General features: G+C 44.7%; 1 protein-coding gene across 4 annotated transcripts in view; it reads left to right on the forward strand.

The window, feature by feature from the left end:
• Window positions 1-13,708, forward strand: part of LOC130210264 (rho GTPase-activating protein 42) — a 58,335-nt gene that overhangs the window by 28,310 nt on the left and 16,317 nt on the right. For all 4 annotated transcript variants that reach the window (XM_056440289.1, XM_056440290.1, XM_056440291.1 and 1 more), the window contains exon 4: window positions 7,806-7,877. In XM_056440289.1, the coding sequence (XP_056296264.1) occupies window positions 7,806-7,877 (72 nt within the window). The remainder of the gene's footprint in view (window positions 1-7,805; window positions 7,878-13,708) is intronic.

A 13,708-nucleotide genomic window follows, 5' to 3' on the forward strand; every position in this document is an offset into this window, starting at 1 on the left:
TTGTAGAATGAAAGGGAATGCTGTAGTTCTCAAAGTAGCCATAAACTCATTGTGAGCATATTATATTATTCCCCATGGTCGTTGAATCACTGTTCCAAAAACCTTTTTTAAAGTGTAAAGGCCAGGATAATAGTCCAATTTAACTCACTCAAATACACAACTGATATATTGTTCTACAGCTGTTCAATAATTCATCGTTTTACTTCAAAAGACATGTCGGTGGCAACAAACAAATTGTTTCGACGCCATGAGGAACAAAAGAATATAGCGCGATCTGCGGAGATCCGTTTTCCTTTCAGGACTTGCATTAGTTTGTGTTTCACAAACATGTCCGCATTCTAGTCATTATGTTTGATAAAAATCGTAGCTGAGAATAGACGATTCACAATGGAACTTTAGTGGAGACACTTGTGTTGGCGTGTAGTTTGAACAGTCGCTCTTTCACAGTGAAATTCCGACTTTTTTATTGTTTAACGTGCTTTGTGTGCTGGTCTCTGACTGGAAACTGATGCAGCAAACGGCAGACGGCGTATCTCACACTGAGCAAAACGCAGATACAGAAGCGGGGATGACTGCGCGCAAACCAAAATATGGAGACGTCCGATTGTCAGGTTGAAAAGTGCCAAACATGACTTTTCAGACGTCTGTCATTGGCTCAAATATTCTTTTCGAAAATCTCATTTGCCAGAGTGCTTTGAACCGAACATCTTTCACTCCACGATAAAGCGCTCACTGGCGCATGAGCGAGCACACAGAGGAAATTCCTGAAATGTTTCCCAGATAGTCTCCATCATAGTGTGCGCATCTGGTTGGGGCGGAGAGAGAGGAGATGACCAGAAGGTTTCATTCTGGTTTTTATGTCATTTGAAGGCAGTTGGTCTGCCGAAACTCAATTAGCGCATCTCAAACAGACATGTTTGCCAAACGCATGAAATCCGTCTCGACAAGGGACGGATACGATCTGCAAAACATGAAATATTGTGAATTGTACTAGATGAGACTCGACTTTAACTGCAATGGCTCCCAGATGGGGCTTCTATTGGTCAGGGTTGTAGCTGCTCGGAGATGGCGGCAGATAAGCCAGTTCCACAAATTGGTTAAAAAAAATACTTGCGATACTTGTCACGCTGAATGGGTCTAAACTTTCAGCAGCTGATTCTGAAATAAAGTCCAGATTCCAGGCCCCATCCCACTAACTCCCATTTCACATCTGCACTTAATCTATGCGGTGAAAATAGAAGGACACAGACTGATAAGAGGCTCTGCATTCACCGGCTTCCTCCATCAGCTTTGAAATGTTTATCTCATATGGGGCCTCCCGTCCTTTGTGGATTGTTAACTAGCATACTGTACAGAAGGATGGACTCTTACCAAGAGCCCAATCTCTGTTGGCCTCGTCAGGCATGAAGCGCTTTATTGTCTGTTGGTTTGGCAGGTGGCCGGGCCTGACATCTTTCAGCTTGGGCTCTTTATGATTGGCTCACCGGCTACCCCAAGCGTGTTATTCCACAGGAAGACTTCCTCCCAAATTCTATCTTTAAAAAAAAATGAAAAAAGGTCTGCTATAATTCCCTTGCTGAAAAACCTTTCAGCAGCATCAAAAAAAGTGAAAGTGGTTCAAGTTCTGCATGGCTTGAGAAGGTTCAGCACTGCTGAGCTCGGATGGCATTTAGGAGTGGAAGGGCAGGGCCCTGATGTTGTGGGTTCTGGACGCTCGTATCCCTCTGGGAGGAAGCCTTTTATCACTGCACTGGTCAACAGATAGGGTTTCCTGTTATTTTTATTGAAAGGTAGAAGAAAATATTCATATATAAACTCTTATCATACATACAGTATAGTGTCATGTAAATCCGACTTGTGAACAGTCGCATTAAATTGTATACATTTTAATTAAACTTCATTTTGAATGGTTGGTGTGGCTTGTTGTGATGCCCTCTGCTGCTCTTGTATGCCAGCCGAGTGTTGCCATAGTTTTATTCTGGCTGTGTTGAGAACAGTGTTCTCGCACGAAGAAAGCTTCAGCCAGGGCTTATTACAAGTAAAAAAATGATTCCTGGATTTTTAAATCCAGCCGTGTATGGCAGATGGTGAAAAAAGTTAAGACGTAGATTATTGTTCAATGTACTCATTTAGAGTCTAAGTTTTCTCAATTTCAATTGAATACAAATAAAAATTCCTTTGTTTTGAACAGCTATCGTCCACATCTTAAAACAATATTCAACAAGCTGTTCCCCATTTCCTCTTCTTTGAGATAAACAACACAAAATACCTCACAGTCCCTGAAGAGCCGGTTTGCAGTGCAGCGTTTTTCCTTTGGTGTACATTTTCATCAATGGCCTTTAAACATGTTCAATTATACATCGTTTGTCTCTGCCACAGAGCTGAAACTAAATGGTATAAAGTGCTGCCGTTTTCTCAGGATTTAACGGTACACTAACTCTGCTCTGTGGGTGACTTGTGTGCCGGGCTGTGCACTGTGAGGAATGTCCTTGTTGACCCTGAAACAACAGTGTGAAAGAAAGGCGGCCATTGTTCCTCTGAACATGCTTGGTGGTTTGTTTAATCAAAGTCTGGGAAGTATTTGGAGCTCACTATATCAAACCTTTGTGCAATCCACCATGCAGCTAAAATACACCTCACCTTGACATGACGTCTCTGGCTGCATCCAACACGTTAACTCACGGTATACTGCATTTAATCTATAATTGCAGGGAGGATAATTCAAAGTCTTACAATACGTAACAAAATGTAACCTTTCTGGGGTTTTTTTCTTTACATGTGGTTCGAGAAATTACATGGAGGCATTGTGATGGCAGCTTAGGTTCCCGGTTTCTTTTTTTTAATGGCTTAGTGAAGGCAAAGGTGGAGGAAACCGTTTCTCCTCAATCTAAATCGATAAACAAAGGATATGTTGAAAATGACGAGCACAAAAAGTCTTCCAGATAATGGCCAAACCCTGATTAGTCCAACAAACCAAGCCTTATTGACTCGGTGCGTTCCAGGTGGAGATCATCGGGAACTGGATCCAACAGAGCCATGCGACCCTCTCTTTGCATCTGATCCATCAACCTGAAGCTTCACCAGGTATCCAGAAATTAGGCCGTGAATATATGACAAATTATCGCTCTGACTCGGGGCCCTCGGTAAACTCCCCCCGCCAACTTTACGCACTTCCTGACAGCAAGTAAAACATTTTAGGATCCAATTTCACTTGTTATGACTACAGTCAGGTCGTCGTTTTAAATGTTTAGTTTCGGTGGGACTGCAGCCCGGGGACAGCTGTACTTTTCTTCAAACCTAATCGAACCAGCCACTGTGATGACACGTGTGGGGCAAATGTGTCGCATCCACTCTCGCACTGCGGCTCCACCTTTTTAGAATGTCTGTTTTTAATTCCGTAGCTCATAAAAAGTGAGGGGAGGCTGACTTTTTTTCTTCAGCTTGTTGCAGGTACCAGTGCTGCACCAGATAGAGATTTAGCTCTGCAATGAGATTGTTACCTTCTGCCACACACACGGGCGCACACACACACCTCCAAAACAATCTTCAGACAGAAGTGACTGAGACACACGGCATCCCCACCTTTGACAAAGGTCACACCGCCTGCATAAAGGGGGACATCGTAATGACAATGGCAAAACTATTTATTAAACACATTATTGAACACATTAATTAGGCTGTGGGGTCTTAGCCAAACTCATTAAAGGAGGTGTGAGCAAATTCCTTTTGGGTACCGCTGCCGTCATTGTGATTACTGGTGCGAGTGATGCCGGTACTTTTATTTGACGGCGCTGGCTTTCGTTAGCTGTAATACGACTCACCAAGAAGAGTAGATGTCCGGCACTCAGACAAAAGGAACACAACACACCCGTGTTCTTCACCCCCGAAGCTCTACCAGCAGCACCTATTAACATTCCTCGTCGACACTGGGTCTTGCTTCTGGATCTCGCGCCTAATAAATCAACATTATTGTACATTGAAATCAGCTGCATATCAATGTCAAAATATTTAAGTCGATCATTCACACGCAACAGCTAAACTGAAGTGAGGACCTAACGGGGAAATGTGATCCCTTCCAAGAATCCCTCCATTGTCTGCCAATATTGTTGCTTAATTCAGAAACGGATGGACACAATTACCTGGCCGGTACTTTTACCCTTGAATAAACTTACAATATATTGTTCTTGCAGTTTTTTTTTTTACTGTTCCAAGATCAATAGCTTGTTGACAGCATCAGACTTGGGGCACGGTCAAACTTCAGTGAATATTAGCCTCCTGTCAATCCGTCATCAATAATTATTTGTCTGGATTCAATAAACATCAGGTGCTAAGGCTAAAAAAATTGCAGTGGATGCCACAAAAATATAGCGGTGAAAGGTTGGAAATTAGTTTTGGAGAAGTCTGTGTGTGTGTTAGATTTTCAGTCTGGCAGCGGGGCTTTAGGTGCATTAAGATGACTTTTTCATTGTGAGGACATTGTCAAAACGGAACGGGCAAAAAGCCTATAAAAGTTATTTACTACCCAGTTCTAGACGTGCCGACTGTAGCCAGTGAGGCGGAGCCGTTTACAAGTAAATGCTGTGATGATTATAACCGAGAGGCATATAGGAACGGAATTGCACAAACACATCCCCCCTGAATGAACCGCGTACAACCTACAGTGTATGCACCGGAAGCCATTGCAGTAGATCTGAAACACAATATGCATGTATAATATAAACATTTCCAGAACACATAAGACGATCCTCTCCCAAAAATTGTGTCGTCGAAGCGTTTTGTGCGCCGATGAAGTGATGAGCGCTCACCTGGCCGTCGGTGTTCTGTCGACTTCACTGCGAGGGAAATATGAAAAGATATTGTTTTCAAAATTGTACTGAACGTGTTGGAAAAGCTGTGGGGGAAAAAAAGGCGAAATGCATAAGGGTTCATTTCTCATGGAGAGATGGAGGCAGAGAAGACTGCTGTTTTTCAAAACTACTCTCATTCAAACAGATACTAAATACTCAAAGGCAAAATCACGCTTTTCACGAGTCATCCTGATCTGTCTCCGAAAAATTAACCTCCGAGCGTAAATTTATACTAGGACGGCTAAAAGCAGGAGCAAAGGGAATATAACACGTTGACATTCCTGCCCCTATCTTGAATGGTGATTGCCTAGCACTAGTGCATCCTCTCAAGCGTCACACTGTGCGCGCTCATATGGATTAAATCCTGTTCAGAGGCTGTTGCTGAGGACGTTCGGCACAATGCCCGTTTGAAATGATCCATTGAGTCTTGAATAAGTTGGTCTCTTTCAATATACGGTATGTATCTAAATTGGCTTATTGGAAGTTAAGTGATCTGAACTCTTGAGCCTCTGGAATCTTGACATGCTGATCGCAATGCCCTTTGTCTGTATTCTGCATTGGTTTGGTTGGGATGTTCACTAATTGCCCCCCACCAGCACTTTACTGTTGATCCATTTGAAATGAACAATTTTAAAGTGTAAGTTCAATTCCTAATATTGGATCCCACAGGCTCCCGGTGCTGTATATTTAATAGGTCTGTCCAACTGAAAATTTAAAAAAAGTACGGCGTGAATATTGGAAATCTACATTTAAAACGGGGTAATGCTGCAGGCTCAATTAGACTGAAAGCATGTGAGATAAGGCGGAGGAAATGACATCATCACACTGGCCGAGTGGTAGAATTCTTGCTGTTGACGCGGTAGATAACGTGATGACTTTGACATGACTGGAGGATTAGACCAGCGAGACTTGATGAACGTCAGATGCCCTCCACGCTCCCAGTGAAGTCACTTGTAACTAAATGGCTTTGGTTCAATGTCATCGTCTTCCTTCCACTTATTTAATACGAGGCTCAATACAAGACCCCAGTTCTTGTTATATTCGCCGCCATCTTGACTGTACGGGGAGCCGGGAGGGACAATTGAGACTTTATTTGGGAGGGGAGCACGCAGATGAGTGTTGATTATGTTTCCATTTGTCCAATGACTGTCTGTAATTGTCAAATATTGCAAAAACATAACATATTGAGGATGACGAACAGAAAATCAAACCAGTAATACAAAACAGTGATATGAAACAACATATAGATAAAGAATGAAAGTTGTCACAATTAAACTAATCAATGAATCATTTCATCAGGATGTTACTCGACTCACTTTCGTTTTTTTGTTCCTTTTTGTTTTCAAATGTATGCACAAGCAGAATGAAACAAGCCAGCTGCTTGTTTACCACATGTTGCTAAGTCAATGCAATACTACTTGCACAAACAACCATAATGCACCATTGCACCCTCCAGTGATGGCGCACAATGATAAGTCATGATGGGTGAAATCTCAGTGTTCTGTTGACTCTATAGAGTAAATGTCGTGTACGACATTAGACCGAAGGTATTGTCAGTTGTAACACAGCGTAACCACCATCATCCGAACAAGGTTGTGCTTGTGAAGCTTCTATATTTGACGGACCACAAATACCGCGGTGTAATGAAATCAATTAATGAAATCATTGCAACAAAGTTAGGAGTCCACAGTACACGCTCACAACATCCCACAACACGGCATGTAACAATGGGAGGGAGACACCGTGGGCTGCAGAGAGATTGCAGCTTCCCTTTGAAGCAACTCGTTCCGGTTGGGTGATCGTGCTGACAGGGTTATTTTGGGACAATGAAAATGCGCCGTGATTAATGGCTCAAAACAAAAGCTACATCCCCGAGACGGTGTGTGTGTGTGTGTGTGTGTGTGTGTGTGTGTGTGTGTGTGTGTGTGTGTGTGTGTGTGTGTGTGTGTGTGTGTGTGTGTGTGTGTGTGTGTGTGTGTGTGTGTGTGTGTGTGTGTGTGTGTGTGTGTGTGTGTGTGTGTGTGTGTGTGTTCAGAGGAAAGGAGCTGGGAAACTGACAGTCCGTCTGAGCCGACACCTCTAAATTAGTGCTGGTGTCACAGATGTATTCTGGAGCTCAGCCCTTCAGTTGATCACATACACGCAGAATAACACCCTTAATCAACCAAAGAGCCATGTCGTTTGTGACGGTGCCTCCCGTGGAGCCGCCCCAGCCGGTCTGATGTCATCTGATCTCGGTGGCTGAGAGCCCATCTTCGGCGGGAATTCAGAAGCACCTTAATGGCACCTTCTCCGAAACGCTCGACAACAAAGGATTGGGTGCAGACTGTAATTGGCGCGATATATCTCCCCTAATCTGTTTCTGTCTGGAATGAGAAGGTGGAGGCTCCGGCAGAGACCTTTTTATTTATTTATTCATTTAGAGGTCACCAATGTGTGAGGACATGCCTCAAACATTTAAATGCATCGCAGGCTGCCATTGTCGAGCTCCCTCGTCTGCTGCGCCGTGTCATCATTCAGTGATGTCTGACGACGCCGGTGCTTCACAGCTCATAAAACGGCTCCATTTTCTTCAATCGCGCTGAACCCATTGTTGAGTGCTCTACCTCTTATCTCTGCTGTACTCGTTCTGGGTCCCTCACGGCAGCACATTGTTCTTTGAGACCGGCTGAGGAGATATTAATGAATGCGATTGCTTTCTCCTCCACTTGTGTTTGTACCCAATGCATCTGTATTTGACTCGGGCTGGATAATTCTCGGGGGCTTAGATTTTCTGTGTGAAGCAAGACCTGTGTAATAAAACGACTGGATGATTGGATTCTAAGTCATTCTGGGTTTGATTTTACTGCTAGATTACGAGACACATTTTCTTTATGACGTGTTCCGGGTTAATCAGATCACATTCCTCTCCGTCTGACATTTGTCTGTATTTTATTTTCTCCTTGTTTCTGATTTCAGATTCAGAATGCTGATGATGTGTTGATTACTCCCCTGGAAAAATTTCGTAAGGAGCAAATCGGCGCTGCAAAGGTAAGAGACCGGGAGAGACGGTACGTTCTATTGGCAACTGAACTGCGGAGGGTAATTCACGATAATTCTGACACATTTACCTCTCAGCCTCTCCCCTCCACAACGCCCCAAACAGTATAAATATGTTAAATCAAAATCAAACACGACACTATCAGAAGAAGTGTTTTAATTAGACAGAAGGGGTGTTTAAATAAGTGTGAGGTATTAAAAGATTTGAAGACGTGCGAGTTCAAATTTCTGTGTGACTCACCCATCATATTGTATATTTACAGTATTTATTTAAATGCATTCACCTTTTTTGTAATCAGATTACTGTGGTGCTATTCCAGCCAATGCATTCCTCTCCTCACCGATTGGCCATAGTGGCTTGATATCAGTCGGGGTCCGGCACCGTGCTGCTTGGAGGCGTCCGGGTTCCACGGTGGATGTGTTGTCGGACTGCAAAGAATAGTGTGGCCTTTTTCCTACAAGCCAGGCTTTCATGCCCAGCCAACGCAAAGGCATGAAATGAAAGTACAGCAGCTTGTTTGTGGTCTCTCCCTTGATGAGATCACACATGACCGCATTGGTAGAACTCGAGCCCTTACACAGATCTCCCACTGAGTTCCTGAGTCCACTTCTAACTCTCCACTGGACTCTGTGAATTATTTGCACATCTTTACACAAGCCCAAACCCTGTGAGGGACATTCCAGCCTCAAAGTCTCCCTCCTCGTCCATCTTGATTTATTTAACAGGACTTGACAGCCGCTGGTCTGCAAAGGTAGTCATTTCTACTGCACTTCTTGGTGCTGAGGTGTGAACATCAATCACTCTCCCCTTCTACTGCCTCAGACTAAATAACCATTGTCGCTTCATGTCTCAACCATCCGATGCATCTACTGTAATGAAACGGCACATTCTGCTGCCATCTGTCTCTCTCTCTCTCTCTCCACCATCATAGTGGAGTGAGAGAGAGAGAATTTGTTATTGCGCCGACGCTCTGTTTATGAAATGGTTCCACAGCCCCCGTCACTCCCACTACTTCTTATTTCCTCCGACCACTTCCTCCTAATGGCTTTCTCCTCATACGGCCCATCCCCCCCTGTCCCCCTGCGACCCCCTGGCCGCTGAACATTAGCCCAAACCAGAGTGAGATAAAAGGCAGACATCACGAGTGACAGAGTAACTTTCCACTGTTTCGAGAATCTGGAGAGATCCGCGGGCTGCCTGACCCCTCCAGTTACTGCGCTTCATGTCTGTGAACGTCAGACGGACAAAACGGCGGAGCTCTTGCCTTATTTGGGTATAAAATGCGAGTAATCCCACCGAGGTTACGTACCAGTGTATCAGCTTCTGAGGCACAAGCACAACACTTCCACGGCCATAGCACACCAGCAGATTGACTGCAGCATTGCAGGACAAATTAGGCACAGTCTGCTTCACACGAGGCTGAAGCAAAGAATGTTTAGGAATAAAACCCTCAATTGAGGAAATGCACAGCAAGGAGGCTTTGAGAAATTAAACAATTGTGTATTTTCACTGCAACATGGATTTACCACGTCTTTTTAAAAGATGTAAGTTTCGAGGCATTTGTTGTTGGCTGGTAGTTTCCCAGGCAAAGAACTGACACCATGAATGAAAATCTGCTCTGGTTTCAGGGTACATCTGCTAACCCTTAACCCCAACTAATCTCCTCCAACTCGGACCTCAACCATGGGCCTGAACGCTCACACTGTAATGTGGTTGTTCTTCCACAGACTGAGCAACCAACAGAAGCCTAAAGTTGATCCACACATTTATTTTTTGTGTGTGCGCTCAGATTTTCTTTTACGGCCTTTTAGAATTTTCCCCAGGGGAGTTTCCCTCAAGAAAATACCAGGGTTTCTAACTGGTGGGTGGTATTCCTGCTCCCTTTCAAGGGTCTTCAACGTTCGGGGCACCATAGGGAGCCCTCACTGGCTGAGTGTGATTAGTGAAACCCAGATGGGAGTCGGATGGCCACGATAATGTGAGCTGTCCTCGGCCTACAAAGGGTGCACAGACATGGGATGATTCTTGGCGAGTTTTGGCCTCGAGAGGCAGAGCATTCATGCTGGAGAATCCCAAAGTATGCGACCCAAAACGCGGAGCGGAGTAAAAGGGGATCAATTGAAGTGCCATCGAGATATGCTCGCGAGCTGTGGGCGACACAAACACTTTTCAATCACACAAAAAAGGTCCGTAGATAGGCGGGTACCTATTTTATTCAGGTTAATCTAACGTTTATCGACTCATGGTTTGAGCGCTAAACTATTCACACTGTTAATGCATCACAGGTTGGGACCCCCCCCCACACACACACACACACACACACACACAGCGTTACTTAAACCACCAAACGAGCGAAACATGGAACTGTTGTCGGAGACGTACCCAATCATATTGCATAATACATTTTGTCCGACTGTCGTTTAGTATATCACAGATTACACGCAAAGCAAATGGACACACAAGACAGGCGAGCAGCCTGCGCGTTGAAAACCCCTCATAACAGTGAGAAAATAATAGAAATTAAGGTGACAGCAGTGCGGATGACTTAAACGTTGCACTGCGGTAAACAACAAAAATGCATGAATAAACCCATTTCTTTCCATTATTCTCATGTCTGCCCCATCATTGTGCGCTACTCAATACATCAGAAACACCATTAATCTAACAGCGTCACAATCTAATGACTTTTTCTCTTGAATTCCACGAGGCAGGTCGGCCTTTACCTGTTGGGCGGCAGAAGCTATCCTCTGCAAAAAGATCATCTTCTGGCCTTCTGCAAAAGCCGAATGTATTGAATGAGTTGTGAGAACTCTGAACGGCGACATCATACAGCACCGATCTAAAGTAAAGGGCCTGAGCGTATTGTAAGGCTGCAGAGTTTCTATTAAGTGTCTCCCATAATCCTTCAAACAGATGATTGGTTCTTAAGGACAGATGATTTTATTGTGTGTTTTCCGTTTTCATGGCTGAGAATGAGACGCAGAGGAGGCGCTCATGTCGTGTTTATTCTTCAAAGCAGAAACTGTTAGTATGGACACTATTCGGTTCTGTTAGACATTTCTAACTGAACTTTATGAGAAGATTAGATAACATCCTGTCAACTGGAACATGTTTAGGGCCGTGTGAGGGGTCGCTTAGTCATCGCTGACCTGTGCGAAGCCTTTTCTTCCCTCTCCCTGCAGCTTTGCTCCGACCTTCAGAGTTAGCCTCAGATCAAACACAAAGGAAAGATCTTTGTTCACCAGCAAAGTGTGTGTCGTCTACAGAGCTTCAGTACTATAAACTACTTTAGATGTTGATAAATATTCATTTTTCAGACCCGAGCATGGCAGTTTCACTCATAGCACGGCACGCACAAAACACGGATATTTTAAGAAGTCGGGAAGTTGTTTTTTCAACTCCTCAGAAGCAGATGTTTGTAATTATTGCAAGTTAATTAGCCAACTTCTTGCTGTCGTGATGCCTTCTCAGGAAGTGGGATCTCAGGTGAGGGGACAGACATCTTTCTGATGTTTGACGCAAGTGAGGAAGTGTCGTGTGATCGTGTTGTGGAATCCGGGCTTTTTTAACTATGTACACACACACGTTTCAAACTCCCGTGCTGCTTACATCTGTTGCCATGGTGACGATAAGCTCAAAAATAATGGCCCTGAGGCCCGTTGGGGACAGTGTCAAAACGAGCGATGCACGGCCAGTGTCCACACACTCCTCCCGCTGTCTTCGTGCCTCTCCTCAGCATCCTTTCTTCAGCAGCCTGAGCAACACCTGATGACCGGAAGGAAAGTCGCCCGCAGTTTCTCTCCACCTTCTCCTCTTTGGGACCGTCGTATTCGCAATTAGCAAACCCACCCACCCTACAGCTGGCATCAAAGCACTCCTTAAACAGTGACATGAGATGTGCCGGTTTGAAATTTCCCCGCTCAGGAATCCGCATCAGAATCTTCTTCTTCCTGCATCTGATTTATTCATGAGGGTGAACAAAGCAATCCGACGAGGAAATCTCCCAAGTGCCGGGTTCATGTGTGTTTTGCGCACCACAGAGTGTTGGGAAGTGGCTCGGCTTCATCCATGGCCAACCAGCTGATTACTTCTGGGGGAGATGGCATTAGTCACAAACTCCCTGCTCGTGTGTACTTTGGGGTATACATGTATATGTGTGTACGTATGCACTCTCCCAGAGAAGGAGGGAGCAGTGCAGTCCAAAACATGGCGGAAGAAGACATGGATGTGAATGTGGAAATATTTATATATATTGCGCCTTCTCTGGAAGAGTCTGTTCAATTTGAATTGGGCTCACATTCCACTCTGATTGCAGGGGGAGGGGTTAGCACATGGACAAACCAATACACACCTGGTGTTCTCCAAGGCTATCATTAGGGTAGTGCCAGTTTGCAAATGTCGTGCCTGGATCAAAAGAAAGGCAGGACACTATGTGTGACTTAATCATGCTGGCTCTGCCTCGCTGATCTGAGTCACTCCTCGCTCTTTGTAAGTGTGAAAAAGTTGGTCCAGACGTGGGGGGGGGGGGGTCAAGGAGTCTTCTGGCACACTCGCACTCGTCAGCAGTGCCGGGAGATTCCTGCTGTGACTGCGGGGCTCGGCCAAACCAAAGCTCTTAATTTAATGTGAGCTCCATTGTGTGTGTGTGTGTGTGTGTGTGTCTGTCTCCCAGGGCTTCAAATGCATGCTCACAAAACAATGTCACGTCAAACAGCAGTCACAATCGGCTCGTTTTTGTTCTCTCATAAGAAAAAACACTCGATCCTAAAGGGAAATATATTTCCTGTCAGCGTAGTATATGATATTTAATCATACGTTTGTTTTACCATCCACCTGTTTATTTTCACTTTGTTCCTGAATAGTGGGCAATTGATTTTTTTATTTGATTTTTTTTCTCTCCACGCATGAAAAGATCATTCCTGGACCACTCATGACAAGAGAGATGGAAATAAGACGCTAAATGATCTATTGATTTTCCCCGCTGTGGTTGTAGTGGTTATGTGGAAGGGGAACAGCGTCTCGTGGTGAATTCTACTGGTGTGTTTAACTGCTCTGGGGGCTGCTGAGGCAGAACCGTCTTCTATGTCATATCAGTAGCTCGTAGATTAGACTTGCTAAATTTCAGGGCCATGGGAACGAAAACAAACAAGCAGGATCTGGTTACATTGGCCGTGTCCTCGCACTTCCCCTCCCTCGTGCTGTCCCTCCACTAGCACCTTCATGAATGTTTGCACAGCGAGACGGCCGTTCAGAGGGCAGCGCTTGGGTTAGAGGTCAAACATGCAGATGAGACAACCTCCTGCCCCCACGCAGACGGCTCCTCCTCTCTGCTTGGGCAGAGTTGGATGAAAACCTGCAAACTGGATTTTTAATTATTCCTTTTTTTGTGGGTGAGATGTTCAGTCTCTTCATCCAAATGCTTTTTCTGTTTTTCCTTGAAGCCCATTTTCTTCCTCGGAGCCTCCTGGGACACCTCGTCTTAATCCTGAGTCCCGTGAGAAACACACAAACCGCATCCTGCCAATCCCGACTGTGACATTGTGTTATTGATGATATACACTTTTGTATTTTTCTGGAACTTGTGTCCCCAGCTTGGGCACTGTGAGAATATATTACGTTTATTGGCCAGTTGATAATGAATCATCCTTATTGGCCATGCCAGCTTTGTCTACTTGTCATTACAGTCATATGCCCCCTTTATGACCTGTGATAATCTATGGTCTGGAATTTCAAATGACATGTGGGGAACGGCATGCGGTAACGTACCTTGACCCCCACCTAGTGGCAGTTGAGACACGCACACCCCCACATCAGGTGGAAA

The sequence above is a fragment of the Pseudoliparis swirei genome, chromosome 20 (assembly GCF_029220125.1).
Source record: "Pseudoliparis swirei isolate HS2019 ecotype Mariana Trench chromosome 20, NWPU_hadal_v1, whole genome shotgun sequence".
Classification (NCBI taxonomy): domain Eukaryota; kingdom Metazoa; phylum Chordata; class Actinopteri; order Perciformes; family Liparidae; genus Pseudoliparis; species Pseudoliparis swirei.